Below are 16817 nucleotides of genomic sequence, written 5' to 3' on the forward strand. Positions count from 1 at the left end.
CTCTAGGTCAGGGGTAGACAACCTAAGGCCCAGGGGCCGGATGCGGCCCAATCGCCTTCTCAATCTGGCCTGCGGACGGTCCGGTAATCAGCGTGTTTTTACATGAGTAGAATGTGTCCTTTTATTTAAAATGCGTCTCTGGGTTATTTGTGGGGCCTGCCCGGTGTTTTTACATGAGTAGAATGTGTGCTTTTATTTAAAATGCGTCTCTGGGTTATTTGTGGGGCCTGCCTGTTGTTTTTACATGAGTAGAATGTGTGCTTTTATTTAAAACGCATCTCTGGGTTATTTGTGGGGCATAGGAATTTGTTCATTTTCATTTTTAAAACAATCACCACATGGTCTGAGGGACGGTGGAGCGGCCCACGGCTGAAAAAGCTTGCTGACGTATCAGTAAATGGGGTTGCATTTATCTAGCTGACTCTAGTGCAGCTCTCTACACCGTCACTCAATTAAAACTATGCTTCTCCTCAAGAGCAGATTCCCAAACAGTATGAAATATAGCCTTGGCTGAAACTGCTAGATCCTAAATGGAGCCCCCACCCTCAAATGTACAGATGTCTGAGACACAGGAGTATTATTATTTGTTACCTGCGGCCAAGTGTGTATATATATATATATATGGACATTTGAGGCCTAGACCTATTTGATTAGACATGCATATTCACCATCCAGGTGCATTTTGCCTTTTTGCTGTCGCTCCCAGACAAAACCAGGCTTTTTTTTTGGCCTCTGATCTTCCTTGCCAGTTCTCCTCCAGCTGCCTATACGGAGTTTCACACAACATTCCTTGTTTATATCAACAGTGCACTTAAGCTCAGGGCAAGATGACTAGTCCCTCAGAGGGTGGCAAAAGTACAAAGCTAAGTACTGATCTGCAATTTCTGGTAATTGTGCTGCTAGCCATCCAGAGTTATGGATGGGAAGAATAGAAAACAACCCTCTCCAACAATGGGTAAAATAAAGAATCCTTCCACCGCTCCCCCATGGCAAAAAAATTAAAACTTGGGGGATTTTGGCAAATTGGAGCCCATTTCCAAAACCAGGTAGCAGAAAGGCTCTACCATGCTGAAATCATTTCCAGTGCTCAACTGAGAAACTTGAGGCAGCTGGGAAATCTTACAGCTAGATGAACAGCAGTTTGCAATAAAAGACAGTGCAAATAAGGTATATTGAAGCTAAATTGGATTCGTGTGAAGAACCGTTTATTTTGAAGGGGATGTAAGTGGAGGAATTAACGAAGAGAAATTAACTTAACTCAGTTAAGTTAAACAAAAAATACAGAAAAATGCCTGACCTGCTATGAACCTTTTAACAAAGAAGAAATCTTTGGGCTACCGGAACATGTTAAGCTCAGTGCCATGCCCTGCCCAGCCCAAAAGGTGAAAACTAGGAAGGGTGGCTTCTGGTAAGAAATTTAACGCCAGTCTGAAGAACTTTTGTTTCTCTGAAATGAACTCAGCCCATCTCAAGTAGTAGCACAAAGAAATATGTGTTAACCCAATAACAGAGAACATGCTGGTGAATATATTTAATCAGCAGATTCTTAAAGAAAAAAATAAGCATTCCTATTATCATTTCTTCCAAGATCTTGTTTATTGAAATAAAAACACCTACATTTATCACAGTTTGAAAGACAGCAAAGCGTTATTTGCCATAATAGGTTAATTTTGAAAGTAACATTTTAACACATATTCCATTTCCGCATCTCTGAAACTCCTGTGCCCTAAGGGAAAGTTCAATTTAACTTATGCTGGACACTTGGGCCAGGTCTTAAAACCACCCTGTCATGATGGAAAACACAGTGTTCCTTCCTCGCTGACAGAGCTCCAATCCTCTCATCCTCCTAGCTGAAATAATTGCCCTGAGGAAAACCACTTTCCATGTCAATTTCTTAAAAAGGGGTCAAGTGTATATGCTCAGAGGGATGGGCCACGATGGCCCTAAGGAAATCTATGGATTACTAGAGGAGACAACAGAGAGGCTCTCCAGGGAAAGGAAGTAGAAGCCACGGGAGTGGCCTGGCATGAAATCTCACCCAAGGCACTAACTCTATTAACAGAACCATGGAGCCTTGAAAATGGTCCAGATGCACAAGCAAAAACGCTAGCAGCAGTATAATAAGGAAGAATAAGGGGAGAAAGTAATCTAAATGGATATACAAGAATATGCAGGAATGGTGGGAAAATTAAAGGAACCAGGGAAGGGGAAGAAGGGAAGTTGCTGAATGTTTTTATTAAAAGAAAGATATTAACTGTGGGGATGTATATTTGAATGTGAATGTAATTCTGGAAACGGTAATAATGAAATTTATAAATAAAAATTAAAAAAGAAGTTGGTCCAGATCCACCAGGAAAGCCAGAGACAAAGCTAGGTTTTTTTCTGGATGTACAATAGGAGATCATAGAGTAATAGAATCATGGAGTTGTAGAGTTGGAGGGGACCCTGAGGATCATCTTAGTTCAACTCTGCAATGAAGGAATATGCAGCTGTCCCACACAGGGACCAAACCTGCAACCTTGGCATAATCGGCACCACGCTCTAACCAACGACGCTATTCAGGCTGACATGAACGACCCATTCTTCTGACAGACAGCCCATTTACAAACAGCACCACAGTTGCATGCAATTCTGATAAAATATGAATCAGGTTTGTGCAATAAGGCTAGGCTGAAATAACTTCCTCCCACAGTAGTTTGTGGGAGTCAATGATTATGGAAGAAAGTAAGGTAAAAGGTAAAGGTAAAGGTAAAGGACCCCTGGACGGTTAAGTCCAGCCAAAGGCAACTATGGGGTTGTGGCGCTCATCTCACTTTCAGGCCGAGGGTGCCAGTGTTTGTCCACAGACAGCTTTCTGGGTCATGTGGCCAGCATGACTAAACCGCTACTAGCACACGGAGGACCGTGACAAGTGCCAGGGCGCACGGAAACGCCATTTACCTTCCCGCTGCAGCAGTACCTATTTATCCACTTGCACTGGCATGCTTTTGAACTGCTAGGTTGGCAGGAGCTGGGACAGAGCAACGGGACCTCACCCCATTGTGGGGATTCTAATCGCCAACCTTCCGATCAGCAAGCCCAAGAGGCTCAGTGGTTTAGACCATAGCGCCACCCGCATCCCCTAAAACTAGGCTGAAACGACTTCCTCCCACAGCAGTTTGTGGGTGTCAATGATTATGGAAGAAAGTAAAGAGGCCATAATTGGATGAACTACTGAGGTGGAGACAAAACCTGCCTTCTGCCTCTTCCGAATATAGTTTCCAGTTCTATGAAGAAAAATCACTGTGGGTGACAAACATAAATAAGTAAATAGCCAATATCTACCTTTCCCCTTTCAAGAAGCAAATGTTCAGCAGTAGAAGTGGACAGGAATCTCGTCCACACATGGAGACAGAGTCCACATGGCCTTCATCTGATCACAGTTTAGAGAAATAATGCTGTTTCCCATACTTTAGTCCTCATCAAAACTGCCTAGATCATTTGTCTTTTGTTTTGTCCGTCTGAAATCTTAATAAAATGCTTCTAGATTAGAAACTTGAGCATTTCTGCCTGGTGCCCAAGGGGATCATAGCTAGTTGTCTTGATCGGGAAGGATGGTGTCTGGGAAGGGAGGACCTCCAACAGAGGAGAGAGGACAAATAGAAAAGGGGAGTGGGGAAGAGGAAGTACTTTAAAAAGAACCAGAGATGCTGCAGACCACCCAGGAGAAAAGGAAAATATTACCAATAAAAAAAGTCTTTTGAGTATGTACAGTGGCTAGTTGTCCAGTTTTAACTTTTCAAATGTTTCACATATTTTTCCTTCCCGTGCACATGCAGAGCTTAATTCACTTTCAGAACAAATTGCCCGAAAAAGCTTTTTCAGTTAGAGCTGGTTTACCTATTTAATACGTATCAGCAAGGAGCTTTCCTAAACTTACAAACTAAACTATGCAACAATTAACTGAAAATTGTTATGAGATTTCTAGAGTTACATGGTGCTTAAACCGAATTCTGTTAGGGGCAAACTGAAAATGGTATGTCAGTAAAAAGCAAATGACGGTGCCATAACAATATAACAAAATATTTTTGCTATATTGGAGTTAATCATTCTTGCTAAGCTATGGAACACAGAATTATCCAACGTCTGATGCTGTACCATCCATAAAATATAGGATTTTCTTCCATAAGTGCAAAATGCCAGATATCTGAAAGTGAAAAATGTTAGTTGTAATGATACACAAGTTCGAGGCCCTACAACAAAATGTTGCTGCATGGACTTCCGATTAGGGTTCCAACCACTCCACTCTATTCCATTCACCCTCCCCTATCAGCCAGTCAGCATTCCATGCCTACTGAGCATGTTCAGTCCTTGTTGTGGTGTTTTTTGGGGGGGTTGTGTGTGGAAGGGGATAATGGGTGAATATATTTGCTTCTAATCCCAATAAATGTTGGTGGTCTTATCTGCCATGTTGCATCCTGATTTGATCAATGGGCCAGAGTCAATGCCTCCAAAGAGCCATTCTGCTACCCCTGCACAAATGTTTTAAGACCATCTGCATTTAAAGTGTACCATTGCAAGGAGGGATAGAAATAATAAGGCGTCTATTATAATCTGTCCTTAAAACCATTTACGTCAGGCTAGAAAGGCTAGCCATACATCAACCCTGAATGTCAGATGAAAACTCTCAATTCACCCATATGCTTGATCATGTTAACAAACTTATCAGCACCTGGGAACATTTGGGATGCCATATTTTGCTATTACTCCACGGAGAATTTAGGGCAAGTGCTCCCTACCACGAAATTACTCCAAAACATTCTGTTTTGATTAACTTCGTTTATTACACACCTTTATAATATTTCCTGTAAATTTTAGAAGTTTAGAAACCTAGAATAGAACATTGTCTCAAAACAGATACTCAAGAGTCAGAATTGCAGTCTAACACGTTATATCAGATGATAAGTAGGGCAAATTACATTAAAAAATGACTTACAAATTACATTTAAATGCTGGTTTTGTCAATGTGCTTAATAAACCCACCAACTACAAATTTTGGTTATACAGTAGTCAAGCTGCTTGGTGTTACAGCAATATTTATTTAGAATTTAAAATCAACATTATTTGGGATGCTTGCACTGAAAAACTATATATATAAACAAATATGTTTCAACAGCCTATTGTATCAGTCTGAGAAATCTTCAACTGAATTATTGTAATCCCAATTATGTTTAGAAATTTAATGCAAAACAGACACTAAGCACATATTACTAAGGCAAAGGATTTTTTCCCCCAACCATGAAAGTGCAGAAGTTTATTCATTATGTCAGCTTTCTCCTCCCCCATTGATTAATGTAACTCCTAACAATCATGTTTGCTTCTGCTGCTGTTTCTGTTTCTCTCTCTCTCATACATACACACATGTTTTTCCAGTAGAGCTGAAACATAGAGCTTGTCTTGTTTTCCACCCAGCTAGATACTGTAAAAATCTGAGAACATACTTGATTCTGTTTTCTCCCACCTTCCCTCCCTCCCTCCCAGTCTTGTCCTCCTCACATATACTTGGGTGGGCAGATCCATGGGAAGCTTTGCTTTTTAGTATGGCTACCACAAAGCATTTTGCTACTCTCCTGGAGCACATCTGGGCTTTATATCAGCCCTTTAATTAATCCTCAGTGAAAGCCAAGCTATGACATTTTGACTGGGCAGGCTCCAGTTTTGGACAGGTCTTGATTTATTGCGACTGAGTCTCAACCAACTTTGATTTATTTCAGCTTTGGGGAGAAGGGCAAGTGCTGAACAGAAAAGGCACTGTTGGATGCAGATCACATGGTGCAAAGGGAGGACCTCCGAACTCCTGCGGCCCAAATGACAAACGGCTCAGACAATTGCAATAAAAGGGCAACGCGGCTTACGAAGAGAAACTCAGAACACAAATTAGTAAAAGAATCCAAGATAACGATATTGAAACAATGCCTTCGGTAAAGTTCAAGCTGTTTGCCAGAAGTGCCAATGAAGGAAGTCCATGTCTTATCTCTGAGAAAACAATAAATCCCCAGCCACTCATTTGAGTTAATCGTAGCGATCATCTGTATTCAGCAAAATACAGAGAAGCGGAGCTGCTGCTATCCCCAATGCGTTACTTTCATTAGAGAGGATGTTCCATTGTCCGCCAATTCAGAGTAGATGGCTGTCCTTTTATATCAGGTCTTCCTACATCCCAATCAAATTACCTTTTGATGATGAAGCAAATAAGCAAAATGACAATTATTCTGTGAAAAAAGAATAGTGCAACCAAAGCTTAAACGGGGGCTTTTTTTAGTTTTCTGTCCTTTAAAAAAAAAAAACACACACAACTAAACTACTACTTTCAAGTATATGTTTAATTGTGACAATCATCACTGACAATCTGAAACAATCTACTAACCTACAGTAAACCACATAAGAACATACAAAGAGCCCTAACCCTGTCCAGCACCCTGTTCTCACAGTGGCCAACCAAATGACCATGGGAAACCCACAAAAAAGACATGAGCACAACAGCGCTCTCCCACTCATCTTCTCCAGTGACTGGCATTCAGAAGCCCATCACCTCCAACAGTGGAAGCGGAACACAGCCATTATTGCAGGTAGCCAAAGAGAGCCTCATCCTCCACGAATCTGTCCAATGCTCTTTCAAAGCCATCTAAGTTAGTGGCCTTTCTTACATCATGTGCTACTGAATTCCAGAGTTTGTGTGCTGCTTGCAAAAGTATGTGCTTTTGTTTGTCCTGAATCTTACAACTTCCAGCTTCACTAGATGTATTATGAGAGACTGAGAAATACTTAGTTCTATTCACTTTCTGCAAACCGTGTGTAAATGTATACACCTCTATCATTTCACACCTTACTTGCCCCCCTTTTTAAACTAAAAAGCCCCCAAAGTTTTAACCTTCCTTTCCTCACAGGGGAACTGCTTCATCACTGTGGCTGTCCTTTTCTAAACCGTTCCCTGCTCTATAATTTTCTTTTTTTGGGAGGGGGGGTAATCAGAACCTTCCAATATGCCACCCTCTTCATAATTTATGGGGAAAAAAGGTTTCTGTGCATACATGCACACACTTTAGCAAGAAAGGGGAACTGCTGAATTTGTTCCCACTATTTAATGTGCTTTCAGTGAGGGGAAAACCTTACCTGGATATATCTGTACTTTCAACTGGGTATTAAGTTATTATTTCCTACTGCTCAGTGGTATATATGGATGCACATGGAGTCAGAAGACGAAGGCAGTTGTGAGAGCTGAGTTTTGCTCCCAAGCGTTCTGTCCCAACTCGTGTAAAGCAATACACGCACTGTTGTGGCTGCCCTTGTGATTAATCCATGTCTCTGGGGCAGGAGAGAGCAAGGAGTTTACTGTCACTACTCTATCACCAGTGGGAGAATGCAAGCACCCAGTGAATGCATGTCCTCCCTATCACCCACATTATCTAGGAGGAAAACTTTTCATACAAAATTCAAAAGTCCATGCAATACAACATCAACTTCAAAAGACTCCGGAAGGCATTAACAGTTATTTATTTATCATGCTTGTAGACCGCTTTTGTAAAAGGAAGAAAAAGAAGAAGAAAACCTCAAAGCAGGACAAGCTGGACAGAGGCAAATCATGGGAAAATGTGAATTGTATTAAGTGAAATATATCAGCAGGTAGATTTTTTTATAAATGTAACACATGTTTTGTGTATGATGTTCATCTTCTGCAGTATATGAGAGATGAGAGGGATGAGAGAGGGGAGAAAAACACTGAAGTAGTAAGAACAACCATGCGGTAATATTGCCTGACAGCCATAAAATTTCACCGCATACGTATCCTGGTAACCAGAGCTGCCAGTCCCCTGAGATAAATTTAAAGCCTGCCAAAGAAGACCAGTTGGAAAGTTCAGCTGCTCTATCTGTGGATCATTAACATTATTTGTTAGGTCAAGCCACATCCCAGAACACCTATAGCTGAAAATTGAAGCATTTGTTCTAAACTAGAAGTGGCATATTAAGTATACCCTGCAGATTTGGGGAATGTTCTGACAAGGAAGAAGAATCACAGTTGTTTAATATACAACTGTGGAGAACGGTCATTTTGTTGATAGATCCTCTTTGTAATAACGTCTAAAATATAAGCATCCTATTAAGGGATGTGTTCCCTCTATGAAACTCACCGTGTCTTTTGGGACAATTAAGAATGTGTGCTCAGATGCACGCCTAAGAGAGTAACTATGCAAACTATTTCTACCACAATATGGATGAAGATTAACATTCAAATGAGCATCCTACTGGAAGGAAGTGTTGATAGAAGATGTCCACAACTGGAAAAGCGGTAAGATACACATTTGGATGCACAGAAGATGAACATTATTCCAGTGCCATCATGTAATATACTGATGGGGAGTGGCTTTAGCTGGATCAGTTCACGAGGTTTTAAGCGAAGGAGACATTGTACACCATTTCACTGACTACTAACAAATCACACCTTAAAACTAATGAACTTTATTATGCCATAAGCTATTGTAGACAGGAGCTCATTTCAGTTTCATGATTTTGTTGTTGTTTCTTCCGCAACTGTCTCAGACAACTAGCCCTGTTTAAACAGATACAATAGGCTGGGCCACCGCAGGGTTTTAAGGGGCAGGGGTGGGGCGATGGCAAGAACAGCATCATCTCAAAACTCTGATTTAGTTTTAAATCACCTGCTGTTTCACAGGTTCACTGAATTTAAAAGGAAAAGCAACAAAACACACACAGGGTTTTCAGCCATAACAATAAATTTGGTACACTATATAATATTGTTCTAGAAAACTCTGCTTTGGACAGGAGAAGAAATGAGCTGCTTGTTATTTGACACATTTTAAAGATAATGCATTATCATTAATAATGAAATAAAAGGTTAGTCTCCAAACTATGACAATAATAATTTTTTTCCTCAATTGGGAAACCTTATACATGAAAGAAATCCTTCCTCTTACTTTTCAATCATTCCAACAGAGTTCTGAGACCACCAGTGTTAGAAGACCACTTGGAAAACCATGGGAATAGCCTTGATAATAACACACATACAGTTATTGACGCACAGGAAACAAAACCAGATGGCTCTGCTGAAGAAAGCATTTATATGGGTTTTTTTGTTGTTTTTTTGCTTTGTAACTCAACAAATGCAACAATCTTTTCTAAAGATGCAGAAACACTGAGATAGATCTGCATAAACAGAGATAGGCTTGGTTTTGTTTTAAATTCCATTATTCACATCTGGGAGAATAACTGCAGAAAAGCAACATGGTACAGTAGCTATGAAACAGATGAGCATAATTTTCCTGAAGAAAAGGAGGCTATTAACAACACTTACTTGTAGACACAACTGTGGTGCTTTGTAAATGAATACCATATGATTTACGTTAGACGGAGCTCCTACACATTATCATTAAAACCACTTTCTTGCCTCAATTATGTACTTTCAAATACAGAACCTATTCATGTCTGAAATAACTATGGCCTACATTCTTCTTCTTTTCCTCTCTTATTGCCAATCACTCACACTTATCCCACATACAAGAGAGTGGCTCCTATAAGCAGTGCATAATTTTTCCTTTATGTCCTGATGAAAAAAAGCCTGAACCCTTGCCCCGCAAATCTTTTTCCTTGCCTCACAAGAAAGAACCTTTCCTTTTTTCTCAGGTGGCACAGAGCCAGAAGTCGCATATATGACTATGAATCACAGAACTGCATTCCGCTATGAAAGAAGTGCTGGTGGCAGCAGGGGCCATGACTCAAATACAGTGGTACCTCGGGTTAAGTACTTAATTCGTACCTGAGGTCTGTTCTTAACCCAACTGTTCTTAACCTGAAGCACCACTTCAGCTAATGGGGCCCATAACAGGGATTATTATTATTATTATTATTATTATTATTATTATTACCATTACCCTGCTCAGTGCCAGTTCAGCCCCCATGACAATGTAAGTGAAATTAAGATTATTATTTTTTGCTCCTATGTGTATTCTGGAGAGTCTCCACCTCTCAGGGGGTGCAGGGGACTGAAATGGGTAGGAGCAAATGCTGAAACTCCATCATATAAGTTGAGAAGTCGCATATATGACTATGAATCACAGAACTGCATTCCGCTATGAAAGAAGTGCTGGTGGCAGCAGGGGCCATGACTCAAATACAGTGGTACCTCGGGTTAAGTAATTAATTCGTACCTGAGGTCTGTTCTTAACCCAACTGTTCTTAACCTGAAGCACCACTTCAGCTAATGGGGCCTCCTGCTGCTGCCATGCCACCGGAGCACAATTTCTGTACTCATCCTGAAGCAATGTTCTTAACCAGAGGTACTATTTCTGGGTTAGCGGAGTCTGTAACCTGAAGCGTATGTAACCTGAAGCGTATGTAACCCGAGGTACCACTGTATTGCATTGGGATTTTTGTTTGCTAAAATGTTGCTGGCACTTAAAACTGGGAAGCTTCTTTTCTGCATGCAGTGCCTCACCTGATTGGATCTCTACCTTCCTGCATTAGTATCAAACCAGACCATTTCCTTTCCTGTCTGCCCTGTCCCTGCATCCATCAGACAGATCCCCCGATTCTGATGTGGCCAATGAACTGCCCTTTAGACTGTCCTTCCTGCATGGTACTTTGACCCTTTGCCTAACAGCTGTACGATATCGCTGAGACTGTCAGGCCCCGATCATGCAGATACAGTCTGGGGTAGGGAAAACACAATAGCAGCTTCTATGACATCACACGCAGGAGTAAAATTCATGGATGTGATTAGGAAGCCCACTTACGAATTTAAACTGCTCTCTTTTGTCCGTTTTAAAATAAAACAAAGAAAAACGGGATTGAAGGAAATAACACTTTACAGGCAACAATATTGACTCGTTTCCAGATTAACGTGATCAGAACTTCAGTCCCATAACAGGGATTTCCCAACCCTTCCTCCTCATTGTAGCTGTTACAACCACCAAAAGTCACTTCACAAGTCCTGGAGCCCTTGAGTAATGTGGATTCTGATGTACAGGGAAATTAGTGAAAGCAGAGGCGGGGAGTCATGTACGTTCAGAGAACTTCCATTTGCACAAGGTTCATCCATCCAGTTTCTGAGCATGTCCGCTTGCTAATGCAGCTTTCCAAGTCACACACCACATCACTAAGAACATAAGAAAAGCCTGCTGTATCAGGCTAATGCCCTATCTAGTTCAGCATATTGTTCTCACAGTGGCCAACCAGATCCCCCCGAGAACGTCACAAGCAGAACCTGACTGCAACAATACTCTCTCCGCTAGTGATCCCCAGAAACTCATATTCAGAGGCATACTGCCTACCTCTGACAGTGGTGGAAGAAACAGCCATTGTGGCTAGTAGCCACTGATAGCATTATCCTCTATCTAATTCATCTAATCCTTTTTAAAAGCATCCAAGTTGGTGGCCATCACTACCTTTCATGGCAGCCAATTCCATAGTTTGCGTGCTATGTGACAAAGTACTTTTGTCTGCCCTAAATCATCCCACGTTCAGCTGCAATAGACGTCCCCAAGTTATAACAGAGGGAGAAAAACTCCCTCTTTACACCATGCATAGTTTTATAAACATCAAGTCTTCTCTTTTCCTTTAAACTAAAAAAGCCCAAATGTTGTACCTGATCTCGTAAGGGGAGTTGCTCCATCCCTTTCGTAATTTTTGTTGCTTTTTTCCAGCTCAACAAGATGCTTTTTGAGAGGAGGCAACTAGAATTGTACGCAGCATTCAAAGCGTGGCTACATTGTAGATTTGTGTAATGGTATTGTGATATAGGCAGTTTCCCCCCACCTGCTGTACATTGGGCCGACATCTTCATTGAGGTATTCACTTACCACCTGAGCCCGGCCTTGGCTGGGGAGGGCGGGGTATAAATAAATTATTATTATTATTATTATTATTATTATTATTATTACCCTGCTCAGTGCCAGTTCAGCCCCCATGACAATGTAAGTGAAATTAAGATTATTATTTTTTGCTCCTATGTGTATTCTGGAGAGTCTCCACTTCTCAGGGGGTGCAGGGGACTGAAATGGGTAGGAGCAAATGCTGAAACTCCATCATATAAGTTGAGTTCTGCTTGTGCTATTCTAGATCCAAGCCCATAGCTAAGAACAGGGACCGAATGAGACTGTAGAAATGTTCAGGGTCCACTTTGCTTCGCTCTTCACAAAAATGGTAGTCTATGACCACATAAGCCAACAACATGTAAATTGCTTGACATTTGGTATTATGTGAACCAATCCTAATGTTTTTCCCACACCAATTTTTTAATAAGACTGCATATTTGAAAACTATCTCATTACATCCAGAAATAAACATGTCCTCAAATTCCATCCATTCATGATTTTTGGCATTATTTGTATATTTAGTTGTTGAGAAATAAAAAGTTGGTAATGGATTGATATGTACGTTCTCACTGCTCCAAGTTAAATGTTTGTGGGAATCTATATTAATTTGAAATAGGGCTCTCCTGGGGGTATGCAAGGATTTTTGTAACATGTCTTGCTATTTTTTCTTTACATTGTATAGGAATGAATCATTGACTGCTAAGTGCTTACTGTTGCACTAGTATTAGAACGTATCTAACAGATGGTTTATTGTACTGTCCTTTACCAAATAAAAATGAATAAATCATCTTCACAGAACAAAACAAGACACAGAAGATTCATATATCAGCACTGCTGATACATTACTTATCCCCCCCATCCCCACCCACAGTGGTACTGACTGCCATCCAAAATATAATCTAAACACACTTACATGCAGCCATAATGTAACCTACTTGCATCATGTGTAACATCAAAATGTTATGTTGCTTTTAATAGGCAGATTCTGAGATCAATATTACTCATGCAGATGATCATGCAAATATTTAAGTCCCCATTGTTTCTAACAGCACCACATTACCTAAGCATTAAAGCTCGCTTTCAACCCAAAGTACATTGTTTAAATATTTTTTAAAATAAGCGCAAGAGATTCAACCCACAGCATTATTCTTTCTGCATACATATGTGATTGTTAGCTTGAGAAATATTGCACCACTGAAAGGTCAAAAATAATACAGTATATGACAGAGTTACCATGGGAATTCAAAATCCCTGTTGTGTATCAACAAGATATAAAAGTAGAAGGGGTTCTGAAAGGCCTTCAGTACTAGTAAAAATATTCTAGGAAGCTTCTAAAATGCTCACAAAAATATCTACATTTGCTGCACTCTCCAGTAACTATACAGCAGTGCTAAATCTTGAAGTTTTGCTTTCCAGTCCATTAAATCCTGGAACAGTTGTTTATTTCCGTTTTAAAGTTTCATAGTCTGGAATTGAATGCATTTTGCAAATTCAGTGTCTCCAGGAATTAACAAGGGACCTATTATGCAGAAGTTAATCTCTGGGGAGTGAGATATTCAAGATGACCTCTATCACAGTTATGAATTGCTTCAGAACAATTTTGGGATGGCTTCAAATCACGTGAAAGATCTGGAATGTTACTTACATCACCAACATGTGTTACTGGTGGAGACCCCAGCTGAGTGCATTCTATTTGGTGGCCAGCACATTTGGCAACTCACTGGTATTGTTAAATAAACTCCACTCTTATTTCCAGTGCAACTAATATTTGCAGAAGAAGTTGGGCCAGCATTCACACACAGAGAGAAAACTTTAGGTTGAAAAAAAATGCCCCAATAAATTCTGAATTACCAAGAAGGTTTAGTCTGAAGGGTGGGGTCAGATGCAATAGAGAGGCTCATCCTTAAATCTATGCCTATTTCCTCACAATTATTTATTGAATCAAACTTGTTTTGTTTAATGCACATCATTTATGTTTTAAATGAAGTATTTCTGCTGCTGGGGAGTTTTCAAAATTCCACTTGAAATGGAAAAGATAAGGGCAATTCCACACTGCTACATTTATTGATGTGATCATATATGTGAATACCAACCACAAGGAATAGGTTCTACATGTGGCACTAAACTTTTTTCCAGGAGCCATAATTGAAGATAGCGTGGTTGCCTCCCTCTTTGTGCAGTCTGGCACACTAGGCTTTCTCTATGTGGTCACAGACCTGCACACAACCGTGTGGTGGAAATAAAGAAGAAGGAGAAGAAGAAGAAGCAGCATTTGGATTTGATATCCCGCTTTATCACTACCCGAAGGAGTCTCAAAGCGGCTAACATTCTCCTTTCTCTTCCTCCCCCACAACAAACACTCTGTGAGGTGAGTGGGGCTGAGAGACTTCAAAGAAGTGTGACTAGCCCAAGGTCACCCAGCAGCTGCATGTGGAGGAGCGGGGAAGCAAACCCGGTTCCCCAGATGAGTCTATCGCTCTAAACCACTACACCACACTGGCTCTCTAAAGATTTTAAAGAGAAACAGAAATCAATTCTGACATTTCTCGTAGTTAGCGACTGTATGATTCTCTCTCCCCCAAAAAGTCGTAATTGCGAAAAACATTTTTATAAATGTTTGTACACGTTACATAACGGTAACCGCACTATTTCCTAAACTAACCTTTGCAACAATTATATTCAAATGAGAGAACCAAAATGGCCTTCTGGAATTAAGATGGGAATTGTTTTGTCTCATCACTGCAAGAGGCCATCAAGAAATAGCAGGGTTTTGAAAGCTTTCAGCGCAATTGAAATATATCATCTTAAAACTTAACAAGACCACAGAAAGAATATTTTGGAGGTGAACAGAGGGATACTTCATGAATACTAAGTTCCAGCCCCCTTTCAGAAGAATTTAGCAAAGAATGTAAACCTGAAAATCTATTTTTAATATGCACGAGGTAGTCTTCTGCGTTACTTCTCTAGATAAGCTGAGAGAAATGTATGGTTAGAGGTATATCTCTGTGTGATGTACATTTTCTCTGAAGCTGTTCCAATAAAACATACAAAAAGCAGTACTTTAAAGCAGACTTTTCACCAACAGCATACCTCAACGTAGTCCTTGGCGTGACCCCAGTCTCTCTTGGCATCCAGATTGCCCAAACTGAAACATTCCAGTTGCCCCAGGTGGATCTTAGCAACGGAACGACTAATTTTTCGAGTTACAAAGTTAGCCCCTAAAATAAAGAGAAAGATAGCATAACGGGATTAGAAACTGTCTGGTAACTGTCTGATAGCTGATCCCAAGAAATACAGTTTATGATAATTTCTTTCAGCCTTCCCTCCTCCTTGTATCAATCACCTAAATTCTGTCATCATTTATCATTTCTGAAAGCCAAGGAGTGCCAACATACATGTCACATTAGCTATAGTCTCTCATCAAATAACTTTCTTTGAAACTCTAAGCATCCCTAATCTGAAGCTTCAGTATTAAATCTGGCACAAAGCCAAGAAAAGCAAATTCAAATAGAGACTTCTGAAAATAAGAAAATAAAAACAAGACTGCAACCCAAACATTAAAGGCTTGGGCCTTTCCAAAAGTTGGGGTGAAATAGAAATTTGCATGCTAAAATGTTTAGCAAGAGAAATGAGATCTCAGTCACCTGTAACTTGTTATCTGAGCGGTCATTTGTGGAGTAGCAAATGTGAAAATTCAGAACTCTGTAGAGCAGGCATGGCCAAACTCGGCCCTCCAGATGTTTTGGGACTACAACTCCCATCATTCCTAGCTAACAGGACCAGTGGTCAGGGATGATGGGAAATGTAGTCCCAAAACATCTGGAGGGCCAGGTTTGGCCATGCCTGCTTTAGAGCTCTCAAGAGGGCAAGAAGGAGACACCTCTGCCCTTCATTCTTTTGAAGCTCAAGCAGACCCAAATAAAGATGCATGTGCTGAACAGTCCAGAGTCCACCGAAACTTAAGACTATAGAAGTGCTCAGTCCAAAGAATCTGCCCATTATGATGATAATTAACTATGTGATGTCTGAAGTCTAGGAGCCACAAAACAACTCCAAGGAAGAGGATGTATGCCTCCTAGAACAGGGATTCCAAGCCCTGGTCCACAAACCCAGGCTGGATCGAGACACATCGAAGAATTGTTTCACTTAAACGTGTTGCAAACTTTGCGTGAGAAATCGGGTTAGCAAAAATGGGACTTCACAGCGCCATCTGGTGTTGCAGGGTTGAATGCATAAACAATGCATATGTTTTTCTTCGCAATCTAGCTGAGTCCCAAGAGTTGTCCACAAGCTTCATTCAGAAGGTCTGTGGAGTGTCTGCGAGGGACATTTAAAATCTGAATTCTATATAATTACACAATATGAGAAATACTGGGAAATTTTTAATGTCTGATGTTTTACAATTTTTTTATATGTGCTGTAAGGAGCCCAGGGTATAAATAATAAATTATCTATAATATAATATAATTAATATAATATAATATAATATAATATAATATAATATAACATAATAATAAAGCAATAAAATATTGCAACGGCCACAACAAGCAGGAAAAGAAAATAAGTAAACGATCCACCAAGGTTCACAGCAATTTTCAAGTGGTCCATGTGGGGAAAGTTAAGGAACCACTGTCCTAGATCCTTGTATGACCCTAGTCATACCTCGGGTTGAAGTAGCTTCAGGTTAAGTATTTTCAGGTTGCGCTCTGCGGCGACCCAGAAGTAACGGAGCACGCTACTTCTGGGTTTCGCCGCTTGCGCATGCGCAGACGCTCAAAATGACATCACGTGCATGCGTGGAAGCGGCAAAACGCAACCCGCAGACGCGCAGTCGCATCTTACGTTCTATTCAGGATGCAAACGGGGCTCTGGAACGGATCCCATTTGCATCCAGAGGTACCACTGTATACGAACAGGGGTATTCCCCAGAGATTTAGGGCATGCGAAATG

At 40.6% G+C, this 16817-nt stretch overlaps 1 protein-coding gene across 4 annotated transcripts in view; it reads right to left on the reverse strand.

The window, feature by feature from the left end:
• GMDS (GDP-mannose 4,6-dehydratase) overlaps positions 1-16817 on the reverse strand; it is a 274695-nt gene that overhangs the window by 168854 nt on the left and 89024 nt on the right. For all 4 annotated transcript variants that reach the window (XM_053397031.1, XM_053397030.1, XM_053397029.1 and 1 more), the window contains one exon: positions 14958-15085. In XM_053397031.1, coding sequence (XP_053253006.1) covers positions 14958-15085 — 128 coding nt within the window. The remainder of the gene's footprint in view (positions 1-14957; positions 15086-16817) is intronic.

Source organism: Podarcis raffonei, chromosome 7, assembly GCF_027172205.1.
Source record: "Podarcis raffonei isolate rPodRaf1 chromosome 7, rPodRaf1.pri, whole genome shotgun sequence".
NCBI lineage: Eukaryota > Metazoa > Chordata > Lepidosauria > Squamata > Lacertidae > Podarcis > Podarcis raffonei.